Source organism: Argopecten irradians, chromosome 12, assembly GCF_041381155.1.
Source record: "Argopecten irradians isolate NY chromosome 12, Ai_NY, whole genome shotgun sequence".
NCBI lineage: Eukaryota > Metazoa > Mollusca > Bivalvia > Pectinida > Pectinidae > Argopecten > Argopecten irradians.
In genome coordinates this window covers 3,319,205-3,338,925 of record NC_091145.1, presented here as the reverse complement: position 1 = coordinate 3,338,925, position 19,721 = coordinate 3,319,205, and the positions used below count along the sequence as shown (strand labels likewise).

General features: G+C 33.2%; 1 protein-coding gene across 1 annotated transcript in view; it reads left to right on the top strand.

The window, feature by feature from the left end:
- Positions 1–19,721, top strand: part of LOC138336885 (calcium/calmodulin-dependent protein kinase type 1-like) — a 47,932-nt gene extending 28,211 nt beyond the window's left edge. The window contains exons 3-11 of the mRNA XM_069286501.1: positions 4,491–4,565; positions 7,580–7,718; positions 8,842–8,965; positions 9,446–9,502; positions 9,924–9,942; positions 11,919–12,031; positions 12,449–12,527; positions 13,004–13,091; positions 13,632–19,721. Of these exons, the coding sequence (XP_069142602.1) occupies positions 4,491–4,565; positions 7,580–7,718; positions 8,842–8,965; positions 9,446–9,502; positions 9,924–9,942; positions 11,919–12,031; positions 12,449–12,527; positions 13,004–13,091; positions 13,632–13,730 (793 nt within the window). The 3' untranslated portion in view covers positions 13,731–19,721. The remainder of the gene's footprint in view (positions 1–4,490; positions 4,566–7,579; positions 7,719–8,841; positions 8,966–9,445; positions 9,503–9,923; positions 9,943–11,918; positions 12,032–12,448; positions 12,528–13,003; positions 13,092–13,631) is intronic.

The window sequence follows — 19,721 nt, the reverse complement described above, 5'->3', positions numbered from 1 at the left end:
TATCAGTAATCAATGTTCCTTCCGATAGACCGGTGGTCAGTCAATCACCTTTTTGGCCCTTATACTCACATTCCATCAACTAAATTCTAGAGAGAGTGCATGAAGTTTACATGGATCAATTTGCAAAATAGAGAAAGCTAAAGGTTTTTCATATTTTAAATCTGTATTGCATTAATTTTAATTTATGTATATAGATATACTAAATGATAAATTGAGGCCAACATACGGTCGACTGAATTTTATGAGAGTGCATGGAGCTTACATGAATCAATGTGGGGAAAAAAATATGTATATAGTTCTGCATATATATAGAGAGAAACTTAAAGAGTTTTCATATTTTAAGTCAGCATTTATTTTGAGATAAGTGATATATTGTAGCCTTAAGTGAGTGGCGCTTATAGGGACTGTCACATTTATTGGGTTGAACGCGACAAGATGTGTTCATAGGCCAAAAATTAAAAAAGTTCAGTTCAAAATGGTCTTCATGAATACATCATGCTCATATTATATTCAAGTGTTCACCAACAAGGCTACCCAATATGCCCACAAAGAGAAACAATATTGGTTTAGATTTTGAAATAATTCAATAAGTAGTGGTAAAATTGTTGTTCAAGTGAAAAATTGCTGCAGACATTTGAATAACAGTAGAAGAATTTTAACACAATAAAATGAAGCGTTCTCCTTTCATTATTGTAAAAGTTTATGTTACACATTCACCCCTAAAGACACAGTTAGACTCTTCCAAAATCAAGGACTAGAAGAGTCTATTCTGAATTTTCAGGGGTGATTGAGATAAATCATGATGGTCACCATATTTATTAAATTCATACCTTATGTAATTAAAATATAATGACATCCTGTTTAAATAAACTCCTTCACTAAAACTTTATAAGATTATCCAAATAAAAAAAAATAAAAAAAAAAAAATCAGCAAATGGCATCTTTCTACCTCCAGCTTTTTGATCATCAAAAATATTCTTGTAGCGTAACTGAGAAACCAGGAAGTTGGCCTACGCTCAGTTTTATTGTGATATTTTTTAATGTCGGCCGGGGCGCCCAGCCTTTGTTGATTTACATGTTATTGGTATAACTCGGCAGGCATTATGTCAGAATTTTATGATATTAATTTTCTTTTGGCTGCTTCACACTGATGTGGTCTTTTTTCCATTTCTATCATAAAGTATGTATAATGATCTGTTGTTGTTTAGTCATGCAGTGGTGCAGATGAAAATAAACAATTAACTGTTGATATTATCAAAGGTTTTATACATCAACTGTCTATTTATTTGGCTACATTGATGATATTTTAACAGTACATCAGATAGCGTTACTCACGTGTGAGAGAGATATTGTTTAAAAGAGACACACAACCTATCAAAATATAACAATAGGAAAGGCTAAAAGGCTCTATTTATAGAATGAACTCTATATATGTAATGGCTATATTTTGCATGGGTTTGCAGGTACCAATTATTCCATAGAAGGTTCCATAGAATATACTGCAATCATACCTGTCAAGTTCCGTTCATTAGACTGGAAACTCCCAAAATTTAAAATAAAAACCAAAGTCTGCAGCTTGAAAAAGATGACCTGTGCAGGTCCCGAAGTTTCTAAAATTCACCACTTTTCTCAGCACTCATGTGAGATAATTCAAGAAAATTTCAAACTTCATAGAACATGTATCTTGTTGCTATTATAAAATTTATTACTCAAGTACTGCAAGACATTGATATGATTTTAGCATTCATTTTTGTCATAAGTAAAATTTTGATATTTTAAATACATTAATTATTAAGTGATTATTTTGTGCACATGAGAAATATTATAATGATATTTCTTCACCAATTCATTATTATTTTTTTGATTAAACAGTGACACATATTCTCCATTTGAAAAATGGTTAGAAAATTTGAGATCTTCTGTTAAAAGATTTGTTTCTTTAGTAAAAATGCTGTGGGGTATCTCCAGGGTGCCAGCTTTTGACAGGTACTGTAAACCACCTTTCGTCCGTTTGCGATTTATTTTTGTGAATTTCGCGATCCAAGTAAATTCGCGAAAAAGTTTATATCCAGGAATTTGTATCTACATCATCTTTATTGATAGGAATTATCATTCAATTGTTAAATTTGCGAATATTAATCTTGGCATACTTGTTTTGAAATGGAAATTGCGAACTTTAATAGCGGTGAAAGAAAGTTGATTGACAAGATGTGCAATACATCTTGACGGTATATTCTATGTAGTTTCTATATGCAATATGGATGTTGTGGTTAGTGGAAAGCAATAGCCTCTACTTGTTATGTAGGATCAACGATAATGTGGGGTCCACTTGTATTATTGGCGATAATTACAGTTTATTAAAAAGATAGCTGCAAGGCTGATGATGCACTCAGCCAAATGGTTTTCAGTGATAGCCGTTTGTCACTGTAATTATACAGTATGGAGCCGACACGGCTCTCCTCTTTGATTGTCCTGTTTTCAGAGGCTTAGAACTACAGTTCATAAAAATGGCCTTTTTGATGACAAACAGATTTGTCAGCTTATGGAAGTTACTTTGACAGGAGATGAAGCAAGCTTTCACCTGATTAAGAAGGGAAAAAAATCAGATGATTACAGTTCACAGAGAGCAACTTAAGTTAGCTTGGAAAAGATTATTACAGATAGAGCAAACTGTTCATACTTTTATAGTAGAACTGTAGTTGATATTAGAAAAAGATTATGGTTAGCTTGAAAATGACCATCAGAGATGAAGCAAGCTGTCAATACTTTTATAGTAGAACTGCAGTTGATAGTAAAACTGAGAGCATTGTTAGCTTGAAAAAGGTCATCAGACAGAGTAAGCTGTCAATACTTTGTTAGGTTGAGAGATGGAGTAAGCTGTCCATACTTTGTTAGCTTGAGAGACAGAGTAAGCTGTTGAGACTTGACCATAGAAGATTGACTATGTCTGTAGTTGATTACATGAGATTATAACACTTGGGTGTTCTGGATAGCCCAGCTCAGGAGGCTACATATCTCTTCACATTCCATTGTCCATCTGTCCAGCAGTTATCCAGAGGTCTGACCTCTCTCTTCTGGGTGCTAAGTCTGTCCTGACAGGATGTTATATGTGACCATCGGCCAGCTGTGAAATGTAATTAGAACCTTATCAGGGCAAAATTTATTTCCTTCTTCATCACAACTCTGTGGTCCTAAACCAAATCATATTTGTAGGAGGTCTTTGGTTCGAATCCTAGAGCCTTTCTTTATTTAGAGGTCATTACAGTTCGAATCCTAGATTTATCATTACAGTTCTCCTTTTATCACATTATAAATTGCCTGATATCCAAAGTGATTTCACCGGTGTAATAGTTTTGCATTTGTCACCAGTGTAATATGACCTAGAGCAATTTTCATTTGCTGGAAATTTGTGTTCATTTCATATTAGATTTTATGAAATTCGTCTTCTAAGATTTGTTTCATAAAACCTCATATGAAACAAACGCTCATTTCATATCATATATAAGTAATACAATTAGCTTTCAATTAAAATACCTATAGTGGTGATATAACGCTCTTGGGGAAGACTTTGTGACAGGAGGGAGGAGTGTAACATGGTGGACAAGATTGATCATCGGTAAAGCATACATGTACCGTATTTTCCCTAATGAGGGCGCCGGGCGCGGGTAAATGGCAAAGGGGGGCGCCGTTATTTGAGACCATTTTTAGATATTTTTTCTGAAACAGACTAAGTCATCTTGCTTTTGTCCAATGCAATAAATTCAGTGCTTATACAAGGTGAGCGGATATCTGTAAAGCATCAGATTGATAGGAAACAGTATTTTATTAGCGTCTGCAAAGACAACTCGTCACAATCTGGCACAAAAAAATGTATAAAATTAGTTGATTATTTTCAGCAAAAAACGTGGGGGCGCCCTTATTAGAGGAGGCGCTCTTAATAGGGAAAATACGGTTTATGCATTGGCCGGCTTTAAGTGTTCACAGGTCTCGGGTTCAAGCCCCAGTCTACATTTTGTCTAGTCTTCTGCTCACCTTGATATTGATTTTTGTTAACACTAATTATTCTATCTCATACATAATAAATTTAGAAGCTTTGACATGGCGTCATTGGTTGCTGTTCTATGTATGACCTATATTGTTTCAAGTACCTCACTACTGCGAACGATTCTGTATCTGTATATTACGAAGTTATCTCCCCTTGTGTGTAGATGCTGATTGTTGTGCTCACAAAGTAATGGTGTCATAATTGATACCTACCTGAAAGGGAGATAAATCTGTAATATGAATTGTAAAGATTTTGTAATATGAATTTGTGTTATATAGCGTACATGTATGATCCATAATGAAGTTTTGTTTGAATAGCTGTACTACATATAAAACTAAATGAATGGTAAGGCCGATAGGCCTATTTTGGTCTATGAAAAAATAATATGAAAAAAGATGTTCCTTTCATCATTATTCTGCATTAGAATTTCTCATTGCTGTTTCAGATTGAGGCATCCTAACATTGTACAGTTACTGGAAGTCTTTGAGGACAAAACAAATGTCTACCTTGTAATGGAACTGTAAGTATAGTGTACGGCTGGGTATATCTAAAAGGTCAGGAGTCATGGTGACCAAATATTAAAGATGCTCCACCGCCGACAGAGCATAAATGGTTTTCATCATTTGAACAATAATTGGTGTATTATCGTGTGTATATATGTCTAATTATCACAAAAAATAATATAAAATAATTTGTTTTGCCTTTGCATGTGCAATCAGTACTTCATTCCATATAGGATATAGTGCCACAGAATTTTTTCAGGAAGCAATTATTTTTCACATTTTTAACTTGAAGTAAAATTAGAAGCTCAAACTTTTCAATGTTGGTAAGGAGTAAAACAGGTAACTTTTGTATCTGAAGAAAAATACTAAATAGTCTTCTCCTAATCTTGATAGTGAAAAAATACCATTTCTTGGCGGTGGAGCATCTTTAAACGACCGTGTTCCAACATGACCACTAGTCATCCACCTCTGGCCTTTGAGTTATATTCCCATTTATGACAATTGCGAGGTACTTATTGACAATAGGCCGGTGATTTTCTGTAAAGTACTCAGAATTAACTCCACCCCTTAACTTTGATTGTCCTTATATGTCATTGGCTTTTCATAGAACAAAAACAGAAACAAAAAAATAAATATAAATTCTCAAGAAAGCAGATCAATGTAAATCTAAGAGGATTTCAAAAGACTTTCCAAAAAAAGATTGCAAATTTGATTGGTCAACTTTTTCAATAACCCAAAGGCAGAGAGTAAATTTACTTGCTGAAAATACCAATTACAAGGTTTTATGTGGAAATAAATTCTTTTTGTCACAAATTGTCTCAGTGTGGTTCTGTGGATATATACATGCCATTTTGTTATTTCAAAGTTAATCAGCTTTTTTACACAGAACATTAAGAGAATTTTTGTTGCCAGAAAGTAATCCAATAAAGTTCAATTGAAGAATTTACGACCAAATTGTGAAGATAAACAGTTATTTTCAGAAGAATATTTGAATACTGTGAAATAAATCTTTTCTATTACTTTGTTATACAAAGGATTTCAGATTAAATTCAAAGTGCAAATTTGTTTTAGTGTCAAATATAATTGATTTGAGTTTTTCCAATAGACAGAAAAAAAAATAAAAAAATTGTGGAAAATTATCTTATTTGGAAATTTGACATTCTAGGCCAGTCGTATTAAACTTGTGACATTTTGTCTTGGCCAATTAGGAAGAAAAATAGAACAGTTGTCACTATCTTCCTATGTAAATCTGGTAAATTGTGCTATATATATATAAGAGGTAAACAATGTCTATTAAATCATCTACACTCTTTATTACCTCCCTTGGGAATTACCTTCCTTACTTTGTTTCTTAACTAAGACTGTATAAGAAAACCAAATATATATCTGTGTATGATGTAATTCAAAACTTGATCAGGGAATTCATCGTTATTTATATACCAATCTGATCTAGTGATATATTTCTTCTTTTTTTTTATAGAAAAACTGATTGTAATTGAATGTATATTTCATATGTTAGCTATATTTGTTTTTAGCCCACCTAATAAAGAGAGAGTTAGGGTGGACTTTGGTAGCACGCCACACCTAGAGAGAGAGAGAGAGAGAGGGGGGGGGGGGGGGCTGAGGGTGGTTTAGATTTACACTGGTGTTGAAATAGGCTACAGCATTACAGTTTTGGTTCAAGTTGTGAAATACTGTTATGTGTATACGTTACAGCAGATATTGATGTCTGCATTAATATGAGATTTCAAATAATGATTGAGTATAGGCCTTTGAATAAAAGGGAACTAATTTTGCATTAAACTTTGATCTAGACCATCGGGCCTCATTTGCCTGAAGAGTGCATAGTATCCATATAGGGGAAAGAAATTCTTTGTAATCTTTCTTTCTATGTATACGTAGCAATTAAGTGTTTTGCATTATCTAGTGAGTGTTACAGGCCCTCTTGGACTCTTGTCTAGTAACCATAAGCTTTAATAACTTGGACTAAAGCACATACCGATACAAATTAAAATTGGTGTGAAAATATCTCTGAGATTTATCAAACTTTCAAATATCTGATTTAGTCTTAAAATTGTTTAGTACATCACATGATAATTACTAGGAATGCAATTGGATAACAGCCATGGTCTATTTTGCGACAGTTCTCTGTCCTTCTTGACTACAGGTGACTATATATACCTGACTATGGGAACTAAACCAAAGTATAGTCCCTCGGGAATGAGCACCCGACCAAATATATGACATCATAATGAATGTCATGTGACATACTAAATCTATTATGTCCCTTTCCCTCGGGAAGAGTTCTACAGTGTTGTCTTGCAAGGTATAGTCGCCTTGTCTTCGACTCGGGGACTATACCTCGCCAGACAACACTATAGGAGATCATTTCCCTCTGAAAAGGGCCATAATAGAATAATAGCTGGTTATTTCCGCGGACTTAAAGTTTTGCAATTTAATCTAAAAATGAGAAAATCCAATTTTAGCAGTTTTAAATTTTAACGATACAGATTTAGCGGGACAGAGACCATATTTCAAATTTTCTTAATTATACCAATGTCCCGTAAAATCGTGAAAATATCATGCCTAAGAAAATATCCGTCTTTACAGTATATATGTGCGGATGTGAGGAGTGAGCATATGGTAAATCTAGTGTTTACTCCCACTTTACACTCATTTTCAAGCAATTCACCCCTGGAATTCAATAATGGACTATTCCTGTCCTTGAAATAGAAAAGTCCAAATGTGTCTTCAGGGGTGAATGGGTTACCAGTAAACTAGGTGTGAAGAAGTGACTGTATACATGTATGATTAGTACAAGGATTTTTTTACTCAATAAGTTAAGGGCCTGTACCTTTTCAGTTGGGAAAAGAGTTTTTCTTTATTTGGGAAAATATTTACAAAAAATTGATGAGAAAATATTTACAAAAACAATAGTAAAATACATCAATTTTTTTCTAGGGGAAGGGGCCTTTTTTGTCCCCAAATGTACCTAAAAAAATATCACTGTATTATGTGATTATATTTACAGTGTGACAGGAGGCGAACTGTTTGACAGAATCGTGGAGAAAGGCAGTTACACAGAAAAAGATGCCAGCTCCCTCATAAAACAGGTCCTCGAGGCTGTCGACTTCATGCACGAGTTAGGCGTAGTTCATCGGGATCTAAAGGTGGGTGTCGTTATAAAGGACGTCATCTAATCACAGAAAATGTAGGAGGAGAAAGAAAGAAATATGTAAAAGTGGAAATTTAATAAGTGGTCTGCATTTGATAATTTTTTTTTTAATTATTTTTTTTCATACTCAATCTAGCTTTCTAATTGGTTGATTCTTTTTCTTCACGAAGAAACGTTTCCATTTTCTTCATAGAAACGTTTCCATTTTTTTCTGCTATGAAAAAACAATCTGAGAGTCGTGTGAAAACCTGACGCTATCATGACGTCACAATAGAGACGTCGATGTTGCGTATTGATTTGGAAAAATGATCCATTGGAAAATCATTGGAATCGTACGTTTAAATGTATTTTATTTATCAAGTAGTCTGAAACATAAGCTTTGATTCACACAGATTCACAGTTAGCAAATAAAATTTCTTTCATACCCCAATGAAGTTAAAAAAAAGTGACATCAATGTTTAAATGAAAAGAGGAAGTGTCACCGTGATAAACAGGATTTGATATAAGAAAGGTATGTGTGAGATCTGAACATATGAAGGGGAATGGTATACAGTTTACAATATGAGCAGGAAGTGTAAAAGTTTTTATCTAATAGTTGACAATGTGAAGAAATCATACACATGTGAACCTCATAAATCAAAACTTTCTTTATTTAAAAATGCTTCACTGCCGACAGAGCATAAATGATACTCATCATTTGAACAATAATTGGTGTTTAATCATGTATATTTATGTGTAGTTAACACCAAAAATAAAATAAAATAATTTGTTTTGCTTTTTGTTCATGCGCAATCAGTACTCCATTCCATATAGGACATATAGTGCCTCAAAATGTATTCGGGACGTAATTAATTATTTTTTAATAATTTTATCTTGAAGTAAAATTAGAAGCGCAAAATTTCCAATGGTGGTAATGGTGTAGATAATTAACTTTCGTAACTGAAGAAAAATACTAAATAATCTAATACTTGTTTTTCATAGAGAAAAATACCACTTGTCATCATTGGAGCATCTTTAATGTCACAGAGTCAGTTTCACAATGATCCAACTGACACATGGATTTGACTGTAAATGAAATGTACTCTACAATTAATTTGCTGTATTTTGTGTTTTTTTAGCCTGAGAATCTATTGTACTACAGCCCTAAGGAAGACTCTAAAATAATGATCAGTGACTTTGGGCTTTCAAAAACAGAAGACTCTGGTATCATGGCAACGGCTTGTGGTACCCCAGGATACGTTGGTGAGTGCCATAGTGACTGTTAGAACTCCAGGAATGTAAAAAATTAAAATTTTGTAATACATTTAGAGTACATGCCATAATAAGAATAGATTAATTGCCACCTTATAACATACAATAAGCTAAAATATTTGAGATCTTTTCATATCCCCACAACATAGTTTGGGAGTTGAGTACCATACAGGGTGCAGTGTTCCTTATTAATGGAGTTTTTACTAAAGGACTAGGTATGGTAAGGGTCTTTGTGGCCCCCAAATCTGCTATTTGTGCAGCGAGGGGGTTGGGGTAGGGGATATTAGTCGTCCACTCTGGCGACAGTTTCACATGGAGATATTGCCACTTTGTCTTAAATATCTTTAGAGTAGTTTCAGCATACATTTTCTCAGACAGCTATTCTCTGTGATCAAATTTACTCAAAAAATTATTTGGCTATGTCTACCCAAATTGTTATTTCTAATTAACATGTTTGTTTGTCTGTTTCAGCTCCTGAGGTGTTAGCACAGCAGCCGTACGGCAAAGAAGTGGACTGTTGGTCTATAGGTGTTATAGCTTATTTGTATATATATAAGATTACCATGGTATAAGCAAAAAATACTTCTGTCAATAAAAATACATTTAGTTTTATCAGGGGCGTATTCAATATTCAACTCATTAATTTCTAAATATTAATTGTTTGAGTACAAAAAGAGCCATTACGTATCTATCCTTTGTGCAGCGAGGGGTGGGGTAGGGTATTAGTCGTCCACTCTCGTTTCACATTAGAGATATTGCCACTTGTAAGTACATTGTTTCACTCTGTGATCAATTACACTCAATCACAAATATTAATACTTGTACTAGTCTACCTCAACATGTATTATATTTGTAAGTAACATTTGTTTGTCAGATGTACACTCTATCACATGTTATATAGCGTAAGTACGGCAGCCGTACGGCAAAGAAGTGGACTGTTGGTCTATAGGTGTTATAGCTTATATATTGTAAGTACATTGTACAGATGTACACTCTATCACATGTTATATATTGTAAGTACATTGTACAGATGTACACTCTATCACATGTTATATATTGTAAGTACATTGTACAGATGTACACTCTATCACATGTTATATATTGTAAGTACATTGTACAGATGTACACTCTATCACATGTTATATGTTGTAAGTACATTGTACAGATGTACACTCTATCTTATGTTATATATACTGTAAGTACATTGTACAGATGTACACTCTATCACATGTTATATGTTGTAAGTACATTGTACAGATGTACACTCTATCACATGTTATATGTTGTAAGTACATTGTACAGATGTACACTCTATCACATGTTATATATTGTAAGTACATTGTACAGATGTACACTCTATCACATGTTATATACTGTAAGTACATTGTACAGATGTACACTCTATCACATGTTATATGTTGTAAGTACATTGTACAGATGTACACTCTATCACATGTTATATGTTGTAAGTACATTGTACAGATGTACACTCTATCACATGTTATATATTGTAAGTACATTGTACAGATGTACACTCTATCACATGTTATATGTTGTAAGTACATTGTACAGATGTACACTCTATCACATGTTATATATTGTAAGTACATTGTACAGATGTACACTCTATCACATGTTATATGTTGTAAGTACATTGTACAGATGTACACTCTATCACATGTTATATATTGTAAGTACATTGTACAGATGTACACTCTATCTTATGTTATATACTGTAAGTACATTGTACAGATGTACACTCTATCTTATGTTATATACTGTAAGTACATTGTACAGATGTACACTCTATCACATGTTATATATTGTAAGTACATTGTACAGATGTACACTCTATCTTATGTTATATACTGTAAGTACATTGTACAGATGTACACTCTATCACATGTTATATACTGTAAGTACATTGTACAGATGTACACTCTATCACATGTTATATGTTGTAAGTACATTGTACAGATGTACACTCTATCACATGTTATATGTTGTAAGTACATTGTACAGATGTACACTCTATCACATGTTATATGTTGTAAGTACATTGTACAGATGTACACTCTATCACATGTTATATGTTGTAAGTACATTGTACAGATGTACACTCTATCACATGTTATATATTGTAAGTACATTGTACAGATGTACACTCTATCACATGTTATATGTTGTAAGTACATTGTACAGATGTACACTCTATCACATGTTATATATTGTAAGTACATTGTACATATGTACACTCTATCACATGTTATATACAGTTAAAGGTTGTTAGTCTATAGAGGTCCTATCAGGACCACTGTGCTACATCTGTAAGCAAGATCCTTCTCACTATACCCTCCAATGTTAAGGAGGGGTATACTGGAATTGAGTTGTCCATCTGTCTGTCCGTAAACACAACTTTGTCTGGCGAACTCCTCCTAAACTACTTGACAGATTTTGATAAAATTTGGTACACAGAACCCTGACATAAAAGGAAGTTGAGTAAAGTATAAAGGGTTCTGTAGTTTCCCCTATTAGTGGAGTTATTGCTAAGTTATTGCTAAATTTGTGCAGCGACAGTTCTAGTTTCTTGTTGTTGCATTGAAAATTAATGCACCGTTAGACAGTGTATGTAATGTTTTATGTTTATTGTAACAATTCATGTAGTCGTGCAGGCATCAATTTGTCCGAGTCGATGATCGATATCCAACCATACCTGATATCTGACTTACTCACATGTTGGGTCTTTCTACCATCAAGCCGTGCTAGGCAAAGGGGAGGTAATTCAATTTTCCCCTACAGCAAGACACCTCAGTAAGAGGCTTCAACTGTAATCAACAAAATATTGTGATTGATGTTTACACAGTGTGTAGAATTTGATCACAGTTGTAACAAAATGAGTAAATATTACCGTCTTAACTAATTCGGTTTGATTATATTTCTGCAGACTTTGTGGCTACCCTCCATTTTATGATGAGAACGACACAGCACTATTTCAGCAAATCCTCAAGGCGGAGTACGAATTTGATTCCCCCTACTGGGACGACATATCACAGTCAGGTAAGTACAGGTGATACAAAATGTATATACCAGAACCTTGCATTACCGACCATTGGTGTAATTACAGTGACACCTGTATTTACTGACCACTGATTTCAGTGACATCCTGTACTACCAAACTGTCGTAAAACCTGGCTTTATCGACCATTTGAAGATTGTTTGTTACTCAAGACATTTCATAATCATTTAAGCATTGATGTCACTATTTTTTAACTTCATCGGGGTAGGAAAGAAATTTAAATTTGTTTGCAAACTGTGAATCCGCGTAGAGGATTCTCACTTAAGTTAATCAAAGTAGGATTTACTATGAAAACAAATAAAAATTTTAATTTTTGAATGATAATTTGAATGCATTAAAAAAATTATTTTGAAATATGGTTTCTAATTTTACATGTTTGTAATGATTTTTATTTTCAGCTAAAGATTTTATCAGTCACCTCATGTGTAAAGATCGCAAAAAAAGATTCACATGTAAACAGGCTTTGAAGTTTCCTTGGTAAGTTAATGTTTTCTCGTAAGGTGATGTAGGAAAAGAAAGGCTTTAATTAATTTGAATATTCATACAGAATATTTAGTAAGTTATAGGGCTAATGATTCAACTATACTTAATTAATATTCTGGCTGTGAAAATGTAACATAGCTTTACATATAACAGTTGTCTTGAAGGTAGCTAGGTATTCAATTAATGGTTGCAATTCAATTTGTGCGTTTAAATTACTTTCCTGTCCCACTCATGTCACCCAGTCTGTCCGTCCATTTCAGTCCCATGTTGTTCCATACTGTCCGGTCCTTTCCCCTAACTGTAGTTTGTCCTGTTTTGTCCTTTTGTAAGATTAAAAAATTTGTCAGTCATATGACAGACTGGAGGAATATGTGTCAAATCCTGTTATGTATTTACAGAATATTAACTTGCTGATGTATTTACAGAATATTGATTTGCTAACTGACATGTACCTGTGTTTTTCTCTTTAGGATATCTGGTAACACAGCCTTAGAAAAGAACATTCATGCATCTGTTAGTGCACAAATCAAAAAGAACTTCGCAAAATCAAAGTGGAAGGTGAGTGAACGTTACAATCAACCTTTATTTAAGTTTGTAACATATTATAAATACTGTGTGAACTTTGTCAGACTGCTAGACTGCTGCTCCAGAAAGCAATTATGTACAACTCCATTTCTGTTGGAACGCACAATTTTCTAGTAATCTGTGCTTGTGTCTTTTTTATTCATTTGAACTTGCAATTTTTTTTCATTTTTGAAAAAATTTATTTCTAAAATTTCTAGGATGGAAAAATATAAGGCATTTAAACAACATAAAATAAATATTGCATAGTCTACTTCACTTACCGTATTCGACCCAATAAGCGTCCATGTCCCTATGAGTGCCCTGCCCCTGTTTGAGGCCTCTATTTCAATTGTTCACGCATAAATAAAGACCAAAACTACACAAAACTGTCTAGATTTGCGATAATTTCTTCTTATTAGCACCTTTTCATCTTTTCAAATTTTTAAACACCCTGGGCACTTATTGGGTCGAATATGATATATACTTGCTATAAGTATTTCATCATCAGAATCAATTTTTTTACCTACATAACAGCAAGCCTACAATGCCACGGCCGTCATCCGACAGATGAAGAAACTGGCAATGAGCAAAGATGAACATTCCCAATCACCGTGTACACAAGAAAAGAAATAGAGAGCCTAGTATCTACACCTCCATCGATATCCTCATCGCACTCATGGTCTCATCGGTTTTCATCTGTAGAATTTCTACCTATTAATGCCTCATAATTTGCCTTTTTCCTAGAACATGTTGTAAGATGAGATTTATGATCACTTGCCCTGTACTGTTATATGTATGTGTCTGTGCCAGTGACAAACGAGCCATCGGTGCGACTGTTGTACAACATCTGACAAACGAGCCATCAGTGCGACTGTTGTACAACATCTGACAAACGAGCCATCAGTGCGACTGTTGTACGACATCTGACAGACGAGCCATCTGTGCGACTGTTGTACGACATCTGACAAACGAGCTATCGGTACAACTGTTGTAAGACATCTGACAAACAATCCATCAATGTGACTGTTATATGTATGTGTCTGTGCCAGTGACAAACGAGCCATCGGTGCGACTGTTGTACAACATCTGACAAACGAGCCATCAGTGCGACTGTTGTACGACATCTGACAAACGAGCCATCAGTGCGACTGTTGTACGACATCTGACAGACGAGCCATCTGTGCGACTGTTGTACAACATCTGACAAACGAGCCATCGGTACGACTGTTGTAAGACATCTGACAAACAATCCATCGATGTGACTGTGGTACAATATCTGACAAATGAGCCATCAGTTTGAGATTGATACAGTTTGTGTAGATTGTTGTACCACATTTTGTCCTTCACTGAAGTCTTCGAAGAAAGCTTGTTGATTGCTAAGTCATTGAAATGTTTTCTGGAAAGATCTGTGTCAGAGATTCTTTCTGAAAACTTTGAATACTCTGTGTGTTTTGGAGGAGAGAGTTTATGTAAAATTTAAGAATTGTATAGAAAATGACTGAATCAGGATGCTATTGGTAAATGAAAGAAAAACACGAAAAGTTAAAATAAAAAATAAACAAAAGGTTTTTATGGAAAGTTATAAGGAAAGAACATACAGCATTGAAAGAATTTTCTATTGAGAGGAAAAGTTGATGAAAATTTGGACCAATTTGTTGTTAACACATATTTTGTTGCAAGCTCTATTGTATACCACTGGATATCAAAGACTGTTCTGGACAGTAAGTAAACCAATTCATATTTACAAACTAAGGCCTATAATGATTGATTCCTAGAATTTTTATGTGTTAACCAAAAATCCCTAAGGGTCTTTTACATATTCTTTCACATGGACCAAGTTCACCAGGTAAGAAGCGAGCAATTTGGACCCAATGGGCCTATATTCAGCTATAGAGTTTGATTTTTGTTAATGATCCAAAAAGTTTGAATTGTGCATAGTTGACTTACTGCAACCAGCTGTCTTTTGGTGGACAAATATTTGTAGCTGCAACAAAGATTAATACTAAAAGCATGGATAGAGTTCATGCAACTGATATTATTAGATTTAGTTAAATATTTAAGCACTAGGTTATCATTACGTAGCATCAGAAGAGCTTCAAGCTCATATGCTATTTTTAATACTCTTGTGTATTCTAGAATTGTTAAAAGTTATGGTAAAAATGACAGTTCTAATTAGGTAGTCTTCTTCACCTTTCATCCCAATGTCGAGTGTATGTGAGTGATACAGGTATCTAAGTGGTTTATGAAACCTTAATAAAAAACTTTATGATAGAAATAGAATCTCACACAATGTCATATTTATTCAACATTTTGTATATAGAGCAGCACGATTCTGCATTATATGTCACATTTAAAACATGTACAGTATTGTGATGGAGACACAATGGGTTCAGGATAAATAGTTCAAATTGTAGCTCTTTTATGAAATTTTCATTATTTGAACATAAGTTGAATACTTCCATACAAAATAATGACTTCATGAGTAAAATAAACTTTGACCTTCAAATGGTTCAACTTAATCATCACTATAGACACATTTGGACTCTTCTGATTCAAAGGACGGAACAGTCTATTTTGATTTCAGGGGTGGATGAGTTAATACATCTTCTCTTCATTACAGTAAATCTTTCAACCTCTGTACTCTGAGGAAATCTTTGTAGCAGGATTGGACTGGGTCGATCATCGGTGACCAAGTAGCTCAGTCAGTAGAGCACTCGGTTAGTGTTCTGAGGGTCCCGGGTTCGAATCCTGGTCTGGCCGTTACATTTCTCCTCTTCTGTTACATCTTTATCTCTTTGTACCAGACTTGTGTTTTTGATTAGGACAATAATAATTATTTTGATTAAAATTAAGTACACTGTAGAAAATCTTGGGTTTGGTTTGTAAGATGATCTGAGTTTGAGTTGTATAATGCTCTGAATTTGAGTTGAACAATGATCTGAATTTCCACTACAAATTAGACTTTGTAAAAGCAAATGAAATTTCATTTAGATTTCACCTCATCTTAGGGAACTATGACCAAGGAGAGGTAATTCTTAAAAAAAGAATTCAAAATACATGAGTGTCTTCATTTAAGTGTTTTGGTGAGAGAGATCAAGGTCAAAAGGTCATGCTGTTTGTAGATCCCTACATAAGTGTGTATGTACTAGTGTTGCACCTTTTTCTATGTATTGTAACACAGGCAAACTGTGATTTTGTAGATATATGGATTAATGGTGGATTTTTTTTACCACCTCGACTTTTTATGCACCCATATAAGAGGCATGCATCCATTTTATGAGTGTAACACAGTGTACTTGATAAGCATGCAATAATTGTAGAGCATGAAAAGCAATTTTTTCGCTACAGTTAGAAAACTGAATCTGTTACTCCTAGAATATTGTTGTTGTCATTTTTGTTTTTTGCTGCAGATATTGTGATGCGAAAAAATTTGTATAATTTTTACAGAATACCATTGTAAGAAAAATGTATATATACAACCATAATTAAACAAGCCGCATGTGTTTTAGTGATTATATATTATGGATTTTTTGTCCAAAGTTTAGAATTTCAGAGAAAAAATTGTAGAAATCAGACTCAAATGTTGTACGAATAAAGTTGAGTTGTAACTATGGCACAAAACTCAATCTACTTTGATGGGAAAGCATAGGTGTAATAAAAATCATTATGTACCAATAATTAACGTGTGTAATAAGAGAGGTTGGTAACATGGTTCATTATTCAGTTGTTTTATCAAGCATAGTTATCCCCCCTGATGAGCAATTAAAATACATTACTCACAAAAAAACAATTTATATAAAAACCTGCTGAACAGGCGAAAAGACTTGATAGTTTACCTTGGAAACAAATGATGATCATATAAGTATTTGAAGGATATATTTTGATATTTTTCCTTTGAAGATAGATCACATTATATTACACAATCACATAGACATCTATATATTTATGTCTTGTTGATTAGTTTTATTATTATTTATATAATGTATATGTATATATTATTGGTTCAAGACAGAGAAGTGTGAATCAGTTTACATTCATGATATTCATGTTACAAATGTTATTTCTAATTATTCATTTCGGTAAATATTCAGGGTCCAATTATAATTTTAAGTATTCATCAAGATATGAAAAGTTTAAAAAAAAGTTATGAAAAGATTTGGTTTGATATTTAAAATTTCCTACCTGTTATCATTTTGAAAAAAAACATTCGTTTCCTTTTATTTGTTTTGTATTTGACAATAAACACACAAAACTTGAAATTAATACAATATTGCTAGAATTATCAATGGGACTAATTCATGTACCATGTGATACCGTTTGTGCGGCACTATTGTTTATTTGTTTCCATTGATGGTGGAATGTCGTTCAAAAATGATATCCTGCGCCAACGTCATTTCAGCGAGAAGACATTCAGTCACCTCTGGAGATACTTGTCCTGCACAAATGGTATCGGGTATCACATGGTACGTGAATTAGTCCCATTATTCAAACCCTGAGGTAAAATTGTATTAGAAATAACCCAATCTTATTTTATTTTCATGCCTTGCAATTTGTGCTGATATTAAACGATTTTATTAAATTATTCTGTTCAAACTTTGGCATGTTAGATGCTGACTGCTTTACATAAAGCATAAGTATCATTATTTCTCGTGGTCTCATTTAGACCAATCACATCAAAGCATTCCCTGCGTCATGGAGACGTAATTTAGACTGCAAAGCATTTTGGTGCCATTTATATGTTTCATGTTGAAAATTTGTATCAAAACATGATCGTGGGAAATTTAATTTTGAACAGTCACCTTAAAAGACAATGGGATCAGATCATTTTTTGTTATACCGTATTTGACCCAATAAGCGCCCATATCCCTATAAGCGCCCCTCTCCCTTTTTGAGGCCTCAATTTCAATTCCCCAGGCATAAATAAGGACCAAAACCACATAAAACGGTATAAATTTGAAATAATTTTGACTTATAAGCACCTTTTCAATTTTTTAAGTGCCATGGGCACTTATTGGCTCGAATACGGTAATCACCAAAAGGTTAATATTTTGTTAAGACGACCAAATCAGTTGATTCAATCATCGGTATTAACCTGTAGAATCTTTACATGTTATATGTACAATCAACTTCTTATATGTATTGTATGTATTTATTAGTGTTCCATTTTGAATAATATCAATTCAATAATTAACAAATTATGATTAGTTAATTAATTCTATAACTATTTACAAGGGGTAAATAAATGATTTTTTTATAATGAATAAATTGAATTTATAAGACTAAGATCATGATTCGAATACAAAAAATTCATAATACTATTTATTACATTGCTTTTTGTTGTTTATGTAAATGTTTTTGTGTAAGATAAATTGTATTGATATATGATTGTGTAAATAATTGCTTACAAATGTATGATGTTGTAACATAACTTTTTAAAACTACGCATATGATGCCATTCATAAAATATTATTTATACATGTAGGTTAGGATATACACTTAGTATATGTAGCTTTCAAATCCGATGTTAGTAGTACATTGTAATAAACTAGTCATATTTAACATTAGGATGAACAGATTTTATAAAAGTTTTAATATATATATATATTATCTACACATCTTAGGTAGGTTGAATGCACTGTGTTAACAAACGTGTATAGTTTCTGCTGTAAATCAATTTCTATATTCATACGATGAAAACCACTCTCAGCAAAATGATGGAAAAATAATGTATCACACCATTTGAATACTGTTGGGGAACAATACATTGTTTTAAACACTAGGAATAAAAATCTAACTTCAAACCAAGCTGATTTCAGGAAATATTATTCTCAAAGTTTGATTTGATGCTGTAAAAAATATGAAATAAAATTTCACTTTTTGTTTCATTGACAATACTCTATTTTTTTACCCAGCATATACATAATAGGGTCTAGTAGAGAGTGAAAAATTTACTGCTGCGTATCAGATCGTCATTATCATTTCATTGGCTCCAAGCAAACCTTTATAATGTCTGGCTTTTTGTACGCGAAAAACTGTTGAGTCAATATAAAATGAATTTGAAAAAGGCCTTTAAAGTATTGTTATAATTTCTATTATTTATTTTCCCTTTTATTTGTAATCTTGTGTTGCATTACACACATTAATGATTCTCGGCAATGTTCTGAACAACATCTGCTGATTTTCGAATGTTTGAAAATCTGTTGATTGAAAAAGTTTAGGACTACAATTGTACTTTTACTGAACTCTACCAGTAATATGCCCAATACCTTAGAATTTAATGATAATTATTTTAAGGAGTAGAGTCTTATTACTGAAGATAAGCTTATTTTTTTAAACGTTAGAGTTCGATTTCCAGCAGTTGAGTCAATGCAGCTACTCAGCCCCTCTAAACCTATTTGTTTTCATGCGTGATTAAATCTAGTATTTTGACAGGCGATTAGACGTTTTGAAATTGAATCAAAAACATTTTTAAACATATCTACACTAAATGACATTTGCTGTAAAAAACTAGTCAGACATGAAGATAAGTTTATAACTAGTCAGACATGAAGATAAGTTTATAGTTATTCAGATTTTGCTGGCTCTGTCAATAGAGAAATGCTGATAGATGTATGATGCTTGTCA